A 19,020-nucleotide genomic window follows, 5' to 3' on the forward strand; every position below is an offset into this window, starting at 1 on the left:
AGCTTGGCCTCCTTGTGCTGTTAAAGCTGGTAAAACTCAGAGCATTGTGGTCAAATGAGCCTTACTTACCTCACCAATTTTAACTGAGCAACAGCTGAAGCAGAAGTCCTGGCTTAAGCGGTCCATTTTCTCCTCCTCATGTCCTTCGCTGGTTTTCTTTCCAGGCTGCTGCTGCACAGCAGTTTTCGTGGCACAAGTTTGTTGTGGGCTGTCTGATGTAGCCAGTGGGAATAAAAGTAACTGGTTTACTTCTGCTGGGATCTTAAAGCAATTTCAATTCCATATTCAGAAGCACAGAATCTCTGGGGTTGTCAGGGACTTCTTGTGATTGTCTAGTCCAACCTCCCTGCTCCAGCAAGGTCAGCTAGAGCAGATTGCTCGAAGTACAGGAGTACTGTAGTCTACAGGAGCACACGACTCCCAGATGCCACAGAAAACTGTAGTGGGATGATGAGGCAGGGAAGTGAAACCAGGAATAAACATGGGAGCGGTGCTGTGGCCCACAGAGTACAGGCTTGAAGTCAACTGTGGTCACATTTTACAGTCCCATGAGTGACCACCAGCAGAAGGCCATTTATCAGCCTCCTGGCCATTACAGCACCTTCTTAGTAGGCAATTGTGTGGTCGATGGTGCTAATGAGGTGTTTACAGTGATGGGTCTCTTCCACCCCATACAGGGAGCCCACCTGCTCCTCAGCCCACCACTGCTGGTGGAGGAGATGGATCATTGCAGCACGCAAGTCACTTTTGCCTTTTGATGTTTTTCTTCACATTCATACTCAGAAGTTCTGATCTGCTGCACCAGCTTAGAGTGAGGCAGGGTATGGTCTGGATACAGCAGTAAAGACATTAACCTGCAAAGGAGGGTGTTCTCATAGTCCCCAGACTTCTCACTAGTGCTGAAAGGACTCTGAGCTCCAAAGCTTTTGTTGATTTGAATCCAGGCTGAAAGACTGTTATTCTTATGAAACAACATGCCCTGAAGCTACAAAGATTTTTCTCAAAAATGTTAAGGGAGGTGTTGCTGGACACATTACTAATGAGCAGCATGTTTCAAAGGAACTGTGGATTTTCACATCCAAAGTGTCTCTAAATGATTGAAGGAACAGTTTTACTGTGATGAGGCTCTGTATTGGGTTACAAAGACTGAGTGTGAGAACCACTGGACAGAATGACCTCTCTCCAGTACTCTTGCTCCATGTGTTTTGATGTTTTTTAACTATGAAAACATGGATGCAATCACTGCTCCCCACCCTGTTTGTCTGAAAGTGTGAGGTTGTTTTCTTAGGGCTCTGTGCTCCCGGGGTTGCAGTCAAGCGGTCTCTCTGGCAGCAGGGCCATGAGCCGGATATCCCTGTCCGCTTTCCCCATCCAGAGCTGTGTACTTGTGTACATCTAACAGGCAACATCTGACCTGGCAGGTCCATGTCCATCTCCTGTTTCCTGGTTAAGGGTAGGGTGGTGGTAGGGGTGAGATGTTTCACTGGTTCATATCACTCCGAGGCCTATTTTTGGGTCTCATCCCAGACAGATGGAGATGGGTAGGAAGTCTCTCCTAGGGTTTTTTATCTGGGCCCCAAAAAAGGGTAGGTAGGGAAGATGAGGTACAGGAAGGGGGTGGGGAATGTTGGCAATTTGTGTTGTATTCTGCACTCCCCTCTTCCTCTTTTTACTAACATGGTCCTTTCTGTTTCTGCTGTCTTTGTCCTAACAACCTGTTCTTTATTCCCACTTACCCTTCCTTACTCTACCTTCCTAAGGACAGTCGGTACTAAGGTGAGCAAAGAAATCCTTTGTATTAAAATAGCTGTATAAAGCATGGTCTCCTGCAGACCTCCTGTCTCCAGCTAACCCCCACAGGGTGCAGGCAGAGGCATGGGGAGCAGTGGGGAGGGGTAGAGGATATTTGCTTGAGTGCAAAAAGGGGGAGGACACAGTGCCTGAGGATTCCCTTTGACAGCTTTCTTCCAGCATCACAGCTTGCTATTAAATCCTGGGATTGCAGTCTCTGTCATCCACATTTAAGGGCAATGAGGCCATCAGAGGCAGTCAGCCCTGCCCATAGGGACTGCTAGAGAGCAAAGTAAAACACTGCATCACCCTGCGCTCCCACTTTGGCTTGGGGCAAAGTATGTTGCCTTTTCAGCACTCCCATTTTTTGCTGGAGCATGGGCCTGGAGCAGAGAATCCAAGGCATCCTGTCTGGTAGCAGCAAGTTCAGACCATTTAGTGTCTGCTGCAAATAAGCTATTCAATGTGATATGCAATTCCTAATGTAAATGAAATAAATATTTATGTTGCTTATCTGCCTTACCTGCAAGTGGGAGTTTGCAAACAGTGAACCAGGTTTTTATCCGACTGGGAAGTTTGTCAGCTAACCTAATTATATGTTAGGGTATTTTAAAGACAGAAATACATCGTGTCTGAAATACTTAGGCCTTGATCTTATTTTAGATAAGCTGGTGCTTGCCGCAGTATACCTTGCACAACCAGGTAACGTGATGATTTTCTTCGAGAAGCCTCTGTCCTTAATCTTTTGGAGGAACAGCATTTGGATTCTCTCCATCCTCCAGTTGAATCTACCGTAGTTTTTCTAGCTGTGGGGTTCTGCCCTTCCCTCCAACCCCAGGGAAGTTGCCCCTGCCCTCTGGTAGAGCTGAGATTCTGCAGCAGGGAAGGGTAACGAGAGGGGAGAGCCTGTGATAGGGCACAGCATGTGGAGCCTGCTGGGGATGTTGGGCTTATGGTTTTTTTCCATCAATGTTTCCACCTGCCCAACTGCCTCTCTTTTCCCTCCCCAAGATGTGTCAGTCCAGTCCTGGTGGCCAGTCGTCATGCAGCAGTGAACCGTCGCCCCTTGGCAGCACCAACAACAATGACAGTGGAGTAGAAATGAACATGCACAGTGGGGGAAGTCTGGGAGATCTGACAGCGTTGGATGACAATGCTCCTGTTGTGGACTCAACAGTCTCATCTGGTAATTCAACAGTCAGCCTGCACCTAAGGAAACACATGACGACGATGCAACGACTTGAACAGCTGAAGAAAGAGAAACTCAAGACAGTTAAGGATTCCTGCTCATGGGTGAGCCCAGCTCCACAAGCCAGAAACACCAAGCTGCCTCCCATCTCAGGAAATGGTAAGCTCTGGTTGTGGGCCATCTGCTGTAGGAACCCTCCAGAGTCTGACTCAGGTTTCATAACAGAGAATCTGCCCTGGAGGAGCATCATTTCTTATTGCCTCTGAGTCAGCCCTTGCTGGATAGAGATGTCAGGTAAAATGCAGAGCTTGGGTGTAAGCACAGCCATCTGGTGATGTGCAACAGAAGCCCAGATGCTGAGTGCTATGGAGCTGTGAAGGGAGTCAGAGGTGTTGGTGTCCATGTTTCTGGGCTTGCGCAGGACCCAGCCACAGCTGTCTTCACTGTCCTAGTGGTAGGCGCAAGACTGCTTGGGTTTGTTCCAGAAGTAACAGTTCCCCCAGGGCCAATGTGCCTCCTAGGAGACTGCTGGAGCACAGCAGCAATCCAGACAAGCCCTCCATCCCTGATCTTGCTCTGGCAGGCCTTTTGTCACTTTGAGAGCTCCTGGCTGTCGCCTGCAGCTTCATATGCTAGTTTCCTCCTGGTTGGGAATTCCTGATAAAGGTTTTTTTATGAACCCTTCAGTGCTTTAGCTTTGCCAGGAAGTCCCAAGGCATAGGGCCTGGGTTATACTGAACCTTGGGGTATATTGGAGCTTCTTGGTGTACTCTGGGAAGAGCCTTTGAATGTCAACTCTTGGGCTCTCAGCCTCCTATCCCTGACTGCTGTGCATCTGTGCCGGTGAGCAGCTGTGGTTGTAGCTATGTGCTGTCCCTTTGGCTCTGTTCACACCAGTCCTACATTTTCCTTCTAAGAGAGGCCCATATGGAGGCACTTCCTCAGCAGCTGAGTATCAGTGGGGTACACATTGCAAAGACTCTGCAGCAGGGACTTCTTATCTTCTCCCCTCAGCCTTCTTGCTCTTTGTGCATGGACACAGTGCTGGAGAAGAGGCTTTGAATTCACTGGCAGCAAATGAAATTCACTGTAGTTCCAATAAAATATTTGGGGTGTCTGTATTTGGCACTAAGAACACTACCAAGTGAAATTTCTCAGCTAACTGAATCTTTTCTTCCCTGTAACCTTTCTCTCAGGCTCCATTCTAGAAAATAGTGGTGGTTCTTCTGCTACGCTGCCTAATCCTAGAATAATGGAGCTGTCTGTCAGTGAGGTTACGATGCTGAACCAACTCAACGAGCGCCGTGATAGCACAACAAGCACCATCAGCTCTGCCTACACCGTCAGCCGCAGATCATCAGGGATCTCCCCCTACTTCTCCAGCCGCCGTTCCAGCGAGGCTTCGCAGCTTGGGCACCGTCCCAATAACACGAGCTCTGCTGACTCCTATGACCCAATTTCAACGGACGCCTCCCGTCGGTCGAGTGAGGCAAGCCAGTGCAGCGGCATGCCGGGTCTGCTGAACCTCACACCAGCTCAACACTATAGGCTGAAAGCCAAGTATGCTGCTGCCACAGGGGGCCCTCCCCCAACTCCCCTGCCAAACATGGAGAGGATGACCCTGAAGAACAGGATCTCACTAATGGATGGACCAGACCCCACCTTGCCCTCCATCCGCCTCCCCCCAGGACCCAGGCGTTGCAGCGATGGTAACACCTATGGCTATCCATCAGCTGCCGCATTTCCCCACGAGGTGCCGGGCAACTGCACGAGGAGGGCAAGTGACCCAGTGAGGAGACCTGCTGGAGACCCCCAGGCCCTCCCACGAGTTCACCGCTTCAACAGCACCAGCAACATGAACCCCTTCCATCCTCCACACCCCGCAGACAGGAGGAATTTTGGCCTCCAGAGCTATGGGCGCTCGGACGGGAGCCTGCCCCGGCACACCTACTCACCCCGGCCACTGAGCATCAGTGAAAACATTGCCATGGAGGCCATGTCTGGGGAGACGGAGGCGCCCATCGGAGATGATGACATTATGCTGCCAGATGACGTGGTGCAGTACATCAAATCCCAGAGCAATGGGACAGCAGTTGAGAGCACTTCCATGGGGTATAGCAATGAGATGCAGAGCTTCCAGGGAAGCGGGAAGCTGCAGCCTCCAGCCTTGCCCAGCCAGCGCAGGATGGCTGTGGCTGAGGCGAGCCTGAGCCACTTAGGACCCATGATGGCAGAGTGTCCCATGAGCTTTGATGCTTCCTCAGACATGAATAAAAATAACATGCCGGTCCAGTGGAATGAAGTCAGCTCAGGTACAGTTGATATGATGTCTAATCAGTCGAAGCAACAGTTTTCACAAGGAAACTTAGCAGTGGTCCAGCAGAAGCAGAACTTTGGTCAGTACCAGAACTACAACCAGCAGCAGATGCAGCTGCCGGAGAACAGTATGAACGTAACACAGCAGAGTTTTATGCAAAGAAATGTGAGCATGGATGGCCAAAGGCTAAACTGTATGCAGCTGCGGCAGCAGCCAATGAGCCTAGGCACTGGTATGAACCCTGATCTGGTTGTGCACACTGGGTATAACCAACCTCATCAGATGCTGAGCCCCAGTGCAATTAGTGGCAACCCAAATCAGATCGCTCCTTCTTGTAGTAGCATGTCAGCAAAGTCTGGACCCCACCTTCACCCTCAGCAAATGGATATGGCAACTGACCCTTCTTTAATGGTTGGCAGCAACAGCGAGCACACAGTGCTGGGCCAGGTCATGCACGAGCCGAGCCAGCAGAACTACTCGGCTCAGGCAACCCACCTGAACTTCCCCATGGCTCAGGAGGCCTTTCATCAGCCCGTCATGACTTCCAGCCAGCCCAGCTTTGAGCCTCAGCAGAACATGATGGGCTCAGTGGCACAGGCGTATGCACCCGGCATGGTCCAGCCTCATCCTCCGCCAGAACCCAGCCCAGCCAACAGATCCCGAGGCCTCCGCACTGTGCAGCAGCTGAGCTACATGAGAACTCCCCACCCTACAAACAATAGTAGCCCAGGCCAGGAGGCAGCAGAGGCCGTGCATAAAAGAGCCAGTGACATGTTGCCAGCACCAGCCCAGCAGTGCATGGATGGCACAAGGGAAAACAACTTGATGTACTATTATGGTCAAATCCACATGTACGAACAGAACAGCAGCTTCGATAATCACACGGACTGCCGGGTCAGACAGCAGCAGTGTGCACTGAGCAGCAAGCCGGCCACTCTGCCTTCCCCAGGTGCGAACCAGGTGTCCAGTACGGTGGACTCGCAAGGTCTTGAGCCGCCCCAGATAGATTTTGATGCCATCATGGACGATGGGGATCATTCGAGCCTGATGTCTGGAACCCTGAGCCCCAGCATCCTGCAGAACCTCTCCCAGAACTCCTCTCGCCTGACGACTCCACGAAACTCTCTGACACTGCCTACCATACCCACAGGAATAAGCAATATGGCGATAGGCGATATGAGCTCCATGCTAACCACGCTGGCAGAAGAGAGTAAATTTCTAAACATGATGTCATAACAGTAAAGCACAAAGCCTTAGCTCTATCTAAGGGGCTCTGCATGAAGCAGTTTTATGAATGTGCTTTTCAAAAATAATCTGTTTCAATAGCATAGGGGTTTTTTATAAGTATTAAATACATTAAAGGGATTCAAAATAATTCTTTTTTAAAGTCTCTGTACAGAATTATGCAAACTATATCCAGGCAGTTCAGCACCACATGGGTGCACCTCTAGTATTATTTTCTGGCTTGGTTTCCCAGAGCACTGAACAGTATCACCATCAAGCTAGGAGACAGCATGAGCGTGGTTAGAGACGAAACCCTCCCTCCCCAGCAGCCCTTTAAATAGCACTCCCCACCATTTTTCCTTAGTTATGTTTGCAAAAACTCACATTTGAACCCACCCCAGAAAGAAATGGGAGGATGTGGTTTTGATCAGAATAAAAGCCATATTATGTATTCTGCTCTGATGAGAGTAGGGTTTAGTTACGTCTCCAAACAAGCCCTCTGCCAGCAGTATTGTTTTATACCATAAATACCTTTGTACCTTGCAAAGAGCGTTGATTCCAAACAGCTTCTCAGGAAAGTGCCTTACCATGCTTTCTTGCTAAGTAGCCAAGGCCTCTCTTCCTTTAAAAATCAAACATAGTGTATTGCCAGAAGCGTATATAAAATGTACATTTATAAAAACATAGTGGTGTTTCTGAGAAAACATTGGAAAGACACATTGATGAGACACATAAAAGGTGAATGCACACTTTGATCAGATGTGTTTACAACGTGGTTTATCTCATGTGCAGAGTGGAGCAGAGGCCTGGGAACAGCAATCACTGGGAAATAATCCCCCCGTGGCAAGAAGGCTCCAGCATGCAGACTGACACACACGCATAACTTTGCGCCTTCTGAGCACAGTGACTTTTTGCGGGGGCCCCGCGTGCATCTGTAATGTCACATCTCTGAAGCATGCATTACCATATCCCTGTGCAGCTTTGCAACGGCTTCACTTTCAGTTGGGTTTTCCATGTTGAGGTGCTCGCATACAAAAGTGATGGTGATGGAGAGAATTTTATGGTTGTTTCAGCTCGGTCAGCACTGTGCAAGCATTGTGGGAGCTGGTTTATCTGTCCAGGTTTTGTCTGTATAATGTGCTCCATGCAGGGCTCTGCCTGGGCTCCATGCATGCAACAGGCGTGTGGCTGCACTGATGCAAGGCCAAGCATGAGCTAATACACGCTGCCCTACAAGGACACTGGTTGGCATGCACCCAGTGCTACGTTAACATGTCCCACAGCTTTGGTCAGCATCAAAAGAGCTGCTGTATCCAAAAAATATACCATGGAAAGCCCAGGACATTAGTTTGGCTAGTGCTTTGTGCTACAGTATATATATATACTCTTTGTACCCTCCTGGTTCCGTTCAGCACTGCACCTGCAGTCTACAGTGTAAGCAAGCATCTGGCTAATTGCAAAAGAGGATTTGAGTCAAAATGGTAGTTTGGTCAGTGAGAATCTCCTGGAAGTGTCCTTGGTGAAGAGATGGGAGGAGCAGGACCTCCCAAAGCCAAATCCTGCACCAAAATACAACTGCTTGTAATAATGACCAGCTGTTTCCAGACCTGTCCTATCTGGCACTGAATTAAGTCTCAGTTGCATTATTTATTTTTACTGTCATTAGGGAAAAGGGTATAAGTGGTGGGGTGCATGTGCTTGGAAAGGAGGCTTTGCTTAACTTCCGACTGCATTGGACAAAGACAGCTCTCCTCATTCTGCTTTGATAGCATCCAGTGCTTTGTATCCCATATGTTGAAGGGCAGGGAACAAGTGTGACATCCCTCCCCATATTCTCACAGTTTGACTAGAAAAGCTTCACTTTCCCCTTCCTGTATCCCCTCCTCCCCCTATACGTATGTGGTGTTCTCACTTGCATCTGCCTCTGTCCCCTGAACAGGACAGGGACAGCTCTATAGAGGTGCTTTCTGGTATCGCTGTTTTCCTTTTGCACAAACTGATGTCAGGCTCACTCTTCAAAGCATCACCAGGGGCTGGCATGAAAATGCCATGTGTTACTTCCAGGCAAACCTTCTGGATACCAGTACAAAACAACTATGCTTGGCAGTGGTGGGCTGGGGCAGAGCTGCTGCTGGGTAGCCCTTGGTACAGCTGTTTCAGGGAGGTGCTACTCTGCATCCTGCGGTCTCACCCGTCCTCATCCCAAATGCAGAGGGTGCACACAGGACACTCTCACCTCCACCCTTCACCCCTCAAGGCCACCATGACTCTTGCTGATGTCCAGGGTGCATGAGGACAGGAAAGCGAAGCAAGGTGCCTGGCTGTTTGTTTGTGTCTCCCATGAAAGTTGTGTCTAAAGGGATTGTTTTATAGTCTGCTGTATATATCCTCCTGTAGTTACTGACCTTGCCCTTGCCTTTGCATTTATGAAAAAGGGCAGTACATATTTTAGGACATTGTATGTTGTCCTGGATGCTTGGAGTACAACTGGGCATCCCTTGTGCTGAGATGGATCAGGCTTTTGTGTGTCCTTCAGCTGCTAATCTGATTTTTTTGAGCAGCTGCATAGGGCAATGATGGCTACTGAGTCCCTCTTCACAGATATCTCATTAGCGAAAGATCAAATACAAAAGCAAAACCAAATCTCCGATGACTTGAGATTTCTCAGACTTTTCAGTGGTGGTCCTTCATTTACTGAAAAAGTATTAAAATAACCATTCCAGCACTGTATATATTATGTATAGAAGACATCATTGCTAAGAGTACTGTAGGTGAATTGTTCTTTCAAATTTATATCTTAAGAACATTTATAGCTGTTTTCTACATCATAAGAATGGAGGTAACATGCTGAACCTGTATATAAACCTTTTGTACATTAAAAAGTAATTTTTTTCATAATTCCTTGTGTCTGTTGTTACTGGTTTTTGTTTGGTAATGGTGGTTGGTCTTGGTCTGTCATCACACCAACAGAGTCAGTGGACTCTGGTGACGCTTAGGAGCAGCTGGTGAGGAGCTGATGGGGCTGGTGTGTGAGTCACTGCATGGATGTGAAATGGTCTTGCCTTGAGCTTCCACTCAACAATGCGATAGAGGTGCAGAAAAACAGGCACCGAGGCTGAGGATGACACTGCAGCAAGAACAGCACAGGAGAAGGGCTTAAAGCAAGGGCTGGAAAATTTGGCAACCAGAAGATTCATGGTAAAATGGCTTGTTGACTGTCTTGATCAGTGCCCAAAAAGAGACAGAAACAGGACAGATCAGCAGAGCTGTGATAGTCCACGACAGCGACAAGTTGAATATTGGTTTTGGAGGAAGGAGAAATGAATCTGTCCATTATGTGTGTGATGGGAAGCAGTGATACAGTGAGCAACAGATACATTGGTTGTGATCAAGGGTTTGTAGTCTCAAGAGACTGATTTTCAACTTGGTTTCATAGAAGTGGGTTGGTGTAGATAGGGCTACAGCTTTAAGAGAGGGTGGGGAAGCTATTCAGAGGTGATCCTCATGGGCAGAGCAATGAGCTTGGAATGAAGTCAGCGGTTGAGCAAAGCAGTTGGCCATTGGATCAGCCATGACACCTGGTTCCAAGGAGCCAGCAGTTTCATGCAGAAGCTACTGAAGGGGATGTCTTCATTTTCCTCCATGCAGGTTCTCTGCTGAGCTGATTGGTAAAATCAGGTATGTTTGGGACAAATCCTTACCCTATCATCAGGGTTCTCTTATAATCCATGGCAAAAGATTGGCATATCCTAAAGTAGAATTAACCTTTCCTGTTTGGACATGTAGGATGGGGTGACTTTTCCTCTGCAAGACATTGCACGGAAACACCGTGTAACCAGTTTAGATTAGGTACCTTCACCAGTAGGGTGAGATGAATCCCATGCTGCTGTGTATCTCTTGCATTAAGCTAGTCACCCTCAGCACTGTCTGAGGTTGAGCCAGTGAACAAGATGTTGATTAATGTGTTAATGATCCTGCTAGTCTGCAAATCCATGGGATAAATATCACACCCCTCTGTACTGTCCAAAAACTACAGAAATCACATTAAAAAAAAAAAAACTAATATTATTAAAAGGAAATTGTTCAGAGCTTTTCTGTTGACGAAAGGCTTTGGGGACTCAGATCAGCTCCTACTGCTTTTCTACTTTAAACGCTTAAAGTGGGTTTCTAATCTAGATCAAATGCTGCTTTTAGGGGGTATTTCACTTCAGAGTTTGATCAGGGCACACCTCTGCCAGTGTATTAGCATATTTATTACTTAAACTGAGCTAAGATTTCCTAAGAGCCTACCCAAGGTCAGGTACCAGCACTTCCGTTTTTACTGCTTTTGCCATCCTGGAATACACAGGGATCAAAAGGCTTATTGCTCCAATTGTTGGCAGGTAATAACCCTTCTGCAGCAAATGTTGTTTATAAGCCAGAGACTGGAGTTTATACTACTGTGGCAGCTGCATAAGATTCAATTAACCTTCTTTTTAATCAATCATATCCCTTATGAAAGCAAACCATCCTAACAAGGCTGATTCTGACCCTCTTCAGTGAGTGTTAACCTCACTCCACTCCCAAAACCAGTGGGAGCATAGGAGTATTAAGATCCCACTATGGGTAAAACCATCACAGCTCTTTAATATTGCACTAGTATCTCAGGTTTTCCTGGAGGGGAGAAAGAGCCCATAAAAGCTACTGTTGCTGGATCTGATTGCACAGTCATTCCAATGGGTTTTTATCGCAGTGGTCTCAGTAGAGATGACATAGGCGCTCTTGTTCTTTATGAGCTGCTGGATCTACTTGGAAGAGCATACATGTTGTAAATAAATGGTGTGGTTTATATTATTGGAAGGACAATTTATGACCAACCAAGGCCTCTTGCAGACAGCTATTTAACTTGTAAGTAAAATGACCTAACACTTAAGAAATTTAGAAGCTACAAAACAACCTATGTTGTGGCCAATATACTTATTTCTTCTTGATTTATGTTTCATGTAAAACTTAAAATGGCTATATTAAAAATGTTTGCTGTAAAAATAAAATTAAAGAAAAAAGTGATGCTTTCACACATGCTGAAGGCTTATGACAACTGTAACTTCCTCCAATTGCACTAGCACCGCTGGTTCATTACAAAGGTCTCTTCCTATTTCCATTTTCCCTGCTATGGCAGGTTGGGCAGATATGCAGGGGTCATGGTGGCCTTCCTGCTGTCAACTTTGAAAGAGCTGCTATGCTGCACTCCAGTGCACTTTCTGGAGATGTCTCTCTAAGTATCAGTGGCTTACTGAAAAGCAAAATCTTGCTGCTATGTCTGTCCATTGGAGGCTATTTTGACATCACATCTTTACCACCTTTTATAGGGCTGTATCAGAAAGGAGCAGCAGGCATGGCAGTACTCCCAAAAGGCAGCTCCTGCACCAGGAAACAGGGCACAGGGTTTCATAAACATTTGGTCTAGGTTGCTCTGGCTAGTCTCCACTCTTACAAAGTACAACTCAGGCTAGTTTCCATAAAGAAAGGATGTTTAAGGAAGGGCTTTAAAGCAGAAGCTTGGTCTGATGCTCCTAATATCTTCTAAAGAGTCTCTCCCTTTCCTTTGTCTCTCTGTTCACTCTACAGAAAGCCTACCTATAAAGACAACTTTCACAAATACCCTTTCTCTCCCCTGTCGCTATGACTTTTCTGTTCCTCTTTGGTAAAGACTCCAGAGTGCTCTGCGCATACAAACATCCTCTCTGCCAGGGTTTGACAGACAGTTACACTTTTTGATGCTGGAGCATGAGGAACAGCTTTCCTGACACCTGCAGAGGGAATCATGTAGAAGAAGAGCACGTATTTCACAGCTGGATGTTGGCCAAAGTACCAAGGTTCGTACGACAGTGCAGTGGTAGTGGTTAAAATAGGTCAGATGAAATGAGGAGAGCAGCAGGGAAGGAAGCAAAACTCCGGACGAAGCAGGGCTGATATTCTTCACGGCTTTGTGTTTCCCAGTGCATCTCCCATCTGCAAAATTTCAGGGACCATGAGGGGTTACTGGCCCTGATGAAAACAAAACAAAGTAGTGATGCTTATGTGACTATGAGAGATCTATTTTTGAAGAGTTTATCTCTCTAAGAGCTTCACATAAAGGATTTTTTGGGGAAAAAAGCACCATTTTTATCTGTTACCTCTTTTGCTCACTACTCAGTTGACCAGTCGCTCAAGCAGCCATCACCTGAAAAGGCAGTGTTACTGGTGGCACAGCAGTCGTACAGTGCGTGAAGAGCTTCAGCCACCTGCCCAGATGGAAACAGCCGTGGCAGCAACAGCGACTGAGGTGCGCTGCTGGGGCTGATTCGCAGCAAGCCTGGAAAGGCAAAGCAGCCCCAGGCCCGCAGTCTGTAGGTGGGCTGCCCCACCCTTTGGCAACGCCAGCATCCTGCCCTTGGCTGCAGACCTTGGAGCAAAGGCACTCCCAGCCTCTGCGCCTTGGCCAAGCTGCTGGAAACTAACATGCTTTTCCCTGGCTGCACAGCTATTGTATAGCAAGAGCCTGGTAATCTCCAGGTGGCTTTATTGGCCATGCTTCCTAGCTGGCGTAGCAGCCCTCTGAGAAGGTACCTGCCTGTTGCACTTACCCATCTGACTGGCATCTGAGCAAAGTGTCTCAACTGACTGAAAAGTGATGTATTAATTTTTATTTTTTTTTTGAGCTAAATGTCTTTATGCGAATCATTTAACCTCTGTGTCACTCATCAATAATGACGATAAGTGAAATTCAATAGTGCCACATGAAGTGCGCAGAGGATTAAACATCACTTCAGGCACACCGAAAGTGGGCGGCATTACCGTATCTGAGAGATCTGAAGGAGGAGAAAACAGGTTTTGCTCTGCAGTCTAAGAGGCTGCATCCCTGCAACACCAGCACAGGCTGAGGAGGGTGCTCCAAATGGTGATCCTAATCACTTCCTGCAGGCCAGTGAGTTTCCCTTGTTAGCAGCCATCCAAGAACTGAACAGGTCTCACCTTGCTTGAGGAGCTCTCAGGAAATGATTGCTAGTCTTAGCAATGTCAGGAGATCTGTCAGTGAAAATGAAGAATGTTTTCGGGGAATAGAAACTGGGTCTGAGCCAGGTGAAGGTTTCTACTTAATTTGAAAAAAAAAAAAAAAAAAAAAAAAGAAAACCCAGCATTTCCGTCACTAACTGGAAGTAAGTGGGAGCCTTTTGAACAGATCAGCAGTGGTCTAGGTGTTGAAAGTATCAACGCACCAAAGTAGTTGAGAAGGGTTTTCTCAGAGACAAGAGCCAGCTTTGTGACCATTGAACACTTCCAAAAAGTCGCCTGTAATTGCTCAAATTAGAAGGGCAATTTAGAATCTGATGCTATTCAAAAAGCTTTCCCCAAATATAATGCATATTAGTAGCACATCAACAGTTTAGCTTAAAAACCTTCCAAACCTAAACCGTGAATTTAGCAGAGCACGGGGCTGAGGTATGACTTCTCAAGTAGTCTTCTAAAAGTGATATCAAAAGTATTTTCAGCTAAAATATTATCAGTATTTGTTTTAAAAAACAATTTAGTATGCAGATAGCTGGGCTGGCTTCATCATGGCTGAATCAGTACCAGAAAAGTCAAGCCTCTAAGGAGCCCACAAGAAGCTGTTTTCCACCCCTGCTCTTCCCACAACGTTGTTCCACTTGTAAGAAACTGAGATCGAGCAGATCTCCCAAAAGATAAAGGTGTGAAATAAAGTCAGGGTCTGAGGGCCTTTTAGATTAGCATCATCTCTCCCTACAACAGGAAAAACCACTTTGTTAAGTGTTGTTTAAAATTATTCCAGCTAACACACAAAGTATTGTACTGTGTTGCAATTAGATTACCTAAGGTAAAACATCTTTCCCAGCCCTTATTTCAGTGCTGAAGATACTTCAGGAAAAGCGCTGGTCTACAAATATTTCTACAGATTCAGCAGGGCTCAGAAATGGTTCATTTTGAAGCACAACTGGTGAGCAAAGCAGGTCTTTTCTCCTGCAAATAAACCCCATGAATGGAGAGAAGTTGTTTTTTTTATTTTAAGATATATCAAACATCTTAACTACTACTAAAGAAAGAAGTTGCTGCATTGCTGGTCTTTGAATAAAAATTATGATAGAACCATGAGGCTTGGAACTGTAATCTTGGTCTTGTGTACATGCATCAGTGCTCTCTATTAGATTAAACAAAACCTAATCAGATTAGTGGAAAAAAATCCTCAACCAAAGTGGGTATGAGGCTGAAAATCAAAGAAGATTCTCCTCTAGCATAAATAGTGCAAGTGAGGCAGCATAATTTGTCTCATTTAGCTATATTACCACATGGCCATCCTGTCACATTTGAGGATCCAGTGAGAGTGCTTTGGATGTGTGAAGAATGGAAAAACAGGTGAAATGTGGAAAGACCGTATTTTAACAGTACTATGAAGAAGAAAGATGAGTACAAGGATGGAGTAGAGGTCCAACCATCGAGACTCTCTTCCAAGAGGACTGTTACCTCAAGGTTCCCACTTGCTTGGCAAATGATCATCCCTTTCTATCTCCTCTGGAGTGGCTGATGGCCTATGGTGGGTTGAGCTCCTCCTGCACGTTGTAGCTGCCTGTCCTCTGTAGAGAGCTGCTGTTCACACTGCCTGTGCCTTTCACCTTCTTCTCCTCACACTGCTGAACGCTTTCAATCTGACAAAACTTCTACCCTGTCAGCAAAACCAGACCCGCTCCAGGGGTTTTGTCACCACACTGTCAGCCAGGAGCATTTCTTAAAACCTAGCCCATATAATTAATACAGAAAAGGGCTTGATGCCAGTCCTGAGCTGTATGTATCTTCTGGTGGTGGTGGTTTGTTTTTTGCTCAAGACAACAGATTTTGAGCCTACCATTGTTCACAGCTGAAGAAATCACAGAGAGGCAGCATTCATGGGACTAAGGCTGCTTGCTACAGGCAGGTGTTGAAAGATGTGGATCTGATCTGGTCAAAGCAAAGGGACATGAACAAGCAAAGAACACGTTGGTCTCTTCTGAAAATAGTTTCTCAAATGCTCAGGCCTGAAAATTTGCTGTTTCAAATTACCTCTTTGCTCTTACAAGCTCCTTAGTTCAACTTCTGTCTCATAGAGCAATTGTCTGCTTCCTTGAAGAGTGGGTTGGGAGATTTTGAGTTTTTCTACTGTATCTTGGGGTTGTTGTTTTTTTCCCTAATGAATTTGTGTATTATGTTGCTACAAGGGAAATGCCCTTTGTCCAAGCTTGTCAAGCAGCAATGGGAAAAGCTCAAACCAGCTTAGTTAATGTTCAGGGCCCAGACAACACCAGTTGGAGGTGCCTTCAATGGAGAACTCCGAGTTTTCCAGAGAGACCACTAAGATGTACAACACAGTACACGACAGCAGGCTCCAACTGCCTGCAGCCTTCACAGTGTGCTCAAGGTCACATACAACGAAGAACAGCTCTGTATGCGTTCCGTGTGTGTCAGGAAGCTGGAGGTGGAGCAAGTCAGGGTATAACCCAGTTATCTGGGACATCTAAAAGACCATATGAATATACTGGAAGCACAGTGACTCTTTGGATTGGGTTTTCTGGCAGCCATGCAAGTGTCTTTTTTGTTTTGCAAGGTACAGGATGAGACAATGCTGGTACCATCAAGGCTTCAACTAAGAGGCAAATATCTCAATTAAAAGTTTATTTTAATGAAGTCACAATAAGGCCTCCAGCTGGAAAGGTTATTTATTAACCTCTTATTTACAAATTGAGCCTGATTTGAAAATTAAGGCATTGTAATTAAATATTAACCCACATGTCAGAAAATAATGAGACAAACTACAGGGAAAATTGTATTCCATATTGCAAAAGACCCATTTTATTTATAATGACCAGGATTACAAGTCATGCCAACACTGATGGATCATACTTTAAAAATCTTGATAGCTCATTCATTTCTATAATTATATTTATTACAAATTAAATAAGTTGCGGACACCCTTGATATACAAAGAGACAAAATTAATTTGTGAATCAGTATTAATCTGTCATCAAACTAAATGAACTCCCTTTCTGGCAGCCTACTGAATGTAATGTACTGTACCAGATTTTCCATGATCCTCAGGACATGAAAGCAGTGAAAGTGCAAGTTCAAGCTGTTGAAGTAGCACCTCTTCACTTGAACGTGTTTCTCAGAAGAGCTTTTAAAATCAAGGGATTTGACTGCAACAGAAAACTTCCTTGGACAGTTTCTGGAAATAAAGAAAAAAAATCTAACATTTCTGTGAGTCTGCAAGTTCTCTGTAGCCAGGTGCCTCAATGCAGTCAATTGGTAGAGCTCCATGGACCTCAACACAACCAAGCCCTTCAGGGATGGTGGCCGTCCCTCAGCCACCAAGATAACCCAGCAGTCATGGCTGCTATATGCCACCACTCAGGTCAGTAGCAAAATGTGATGTGATCTCTATACCTAGATCACACTGTGGAAGCTGAAAAGTCTTGTATATTAACTGCTGTCCTTTCCTGACAATGCAGATTATGAGGCCTTGGGGCAAAAAACTGTGGCAGCAAATTGATGATGTTTATGATTAACGTCAGCCCAAGAAGTGTGGGTGATGCTCACTCCCCTTGGCTGAGGGAGAAGCAAAGGAGGCTGTTCAGATGTTCCTGGATGAGATTACAACCCTAATGCTCAACAACTGCCACTGCGGTTAGCCAAAACGTGTGGCCATCTGCTCTGGGATTTTGTGCCTGTAGATAAGGAGTTCTGCCAGCTTCAGGAGGACTCAGGCTTTCCTCCAAAGCAGTAATTTGGAGCAGGGGGAGAAAGAAAAATGCTCAATGTTGCAGGTTAGATCACATCATCCCAGCAGACACAAGCAAAGTGCAGTAAGATGGGTGGTGGCTACATGTCCTGTTGCTTCCCACCCCGGCATCAGCCCCCGAGTCAGTGCTGACAAGCTGTCAGGCTGTTCTTCTCCTAAACAGGACACAACTTGTCAGAAGCATCAGAAGCGCTTGCTTGTCTCTTTGCAGAGCAGGGAATTGTCCCTGTGTTTAGACTTCTTATATTTTTCACCTTATTTTTGTATTTTCTTTTTTCTTTTCTCTTCCCGCTCCCTGCCCCCAAGCTCTCCCAGAGGAAGGTGCAGAAGCTCATCATCTCAGAGGCCAAATTTCAACTCCAGAAGGTTGGATCCCATCCAAAATTGGCCAAAACACACTGAACTCCCCTGCCATAGTCTGCTGAGCTCTCCATGTCATTTAGCAGCTAGGATCAACTAATAAAGTGCAAGATGTAGAAATGTCATTTAGAGTTACCTACCCGTAACTAAATAACTTTGTAATGAATGAAAGGCCATTTTGAGCTGATGCTTTAAAGACTAACTTCATCTCCATAAAGAAAGAAATATGACTCAGAGACAGCCCACATGTGGCATTAACAAACTCTCTTTGTGTTTCTGTAGGAAAGACTGACACCAAGTGAGTTGTGCGCTTGCGTCATCTGCACCTTATTTTGCTTTAATACAGATGACTCCACCTCACAATATTCCTAGGGCTTTAGGTCTGCTTGCACAGAGCTGGTGGGCCCCTTCTCTATGGAATAGAGAGCTGGAAAGGTATTTCTAAAAAAAATTTGTCATATGTTAACTACAACTATAGAACAAGAACAGTACCTGGTTTAGTAATATAACAGTAATTAATTTTGACTGTTCATGAAGGAAAACTCAGTATTGCCAGAAGAAAGGATTTACACATCTCTATATGACACTGTTTTTCCATTCACCTTTTTTGGAGCATTTCCTTCAAAAGACGTTAAGCCCATACATTACTATTTAAAGAGCCTAATTCAACCCAGGCAATAATGATCCATAAATATTCATGATTTTGTTTTAACATTAAAATAACATCTGTTTCAAAACATCTGCAATCTGTTTTCAATGCTTCGGTAACATTTAAATTAACTGTAACTAATACAATAAACCACTATTAGGGATAATGATAATGAAAGATGCCCTATTAAGAGACATGAACAACATGGAATTGAATGAAAAACAAAATGAGAGGTGGAGGGGATGAACTCAGCAGTCAGATACTAAAGCTCCTTGGAACTTATATCCACCATTATGTGAGTGTTTCCTGTGTGTAGGACTATTGTTTAACTGTCTCAGCTGCTGCGTCTCAGCTCCTCTTGGGTCTTGTTCAAATTTTCACTGCAAGAGCAGTGATTTATGGCACAGGCAGTGTAACTACTTGTAATATGGGGCAGAGGGGTTGGAGATGCTTCTCTCTAGCTGAAAGGGCCCTTGAAGTATTTCTGAGCTGGAAAAGCCAGCCACAACCCAGGGCTCTCCCAGCCAGATGTGGTTAACAGGCTCTTTAACCTCCCACCCGCCAGCAAGAGTCCCCAGCTAGTGGCAATGCCTGGTGGCTGCACTCATGCTCCAGGGTGTGGAGTTAACCAAACCAGTTAACTTCCCCCCAAAAGGGCTATTGTTTTCTGCTATGATTTCTCCTCT

General features: G+C 45.7%; 1 protein-coding gene across 3 annotated transcripts in view; it reads left to right on the plus strand.

The window, feature by feature from the left end:
- Positions 1 to 8,591, plus strand: part of GLI2 (GLI family zinc finger 2) — a 199,942-nt gene extending 191,351 nt beyond the window's left edge. For all 3 annotated transcript variants that reach the window (XM_057430184.1, XM_057430183.1, XM_057430185.1), the window contains 2 exons: positions 2,803 to 3,139; positions 4,177 to 8,591. In XM_057430184.1, coding sequence (XP_057286167.1) covers positions 2,803 to 3,139; positions 4,177 to 6,533 — 2,694 coding nt within the window. In that variant the 3' untranslated portion in view covers positions 6,534 to 8,591. The remainder of the gene's footprint in view (positions 1 to 2,802; positions 3,140 to 4,176) is intronic.
- Positions 8,592 to 19,020: the final 10,429 nt, after the last annotated feature.

The sequence above is a fragment of the Pezoporus wallicus genome, unplaced genomic scaffold, assembly GCF_028554395.1.
Source record: "Pezoporus wallicus isolate ANWC-B61680 ecotype Strahan unplaced genomic scaffold, APGP_CSIRO_Pwel_v1 contig_5261, whole genome shotgun sequence".
Lineage (NCBI taxonomy): Eukaryota > Metazoa > Chordata > Aves > Psittaciformes > Psittacidae > Pezoporus > Pezoporus wallicus.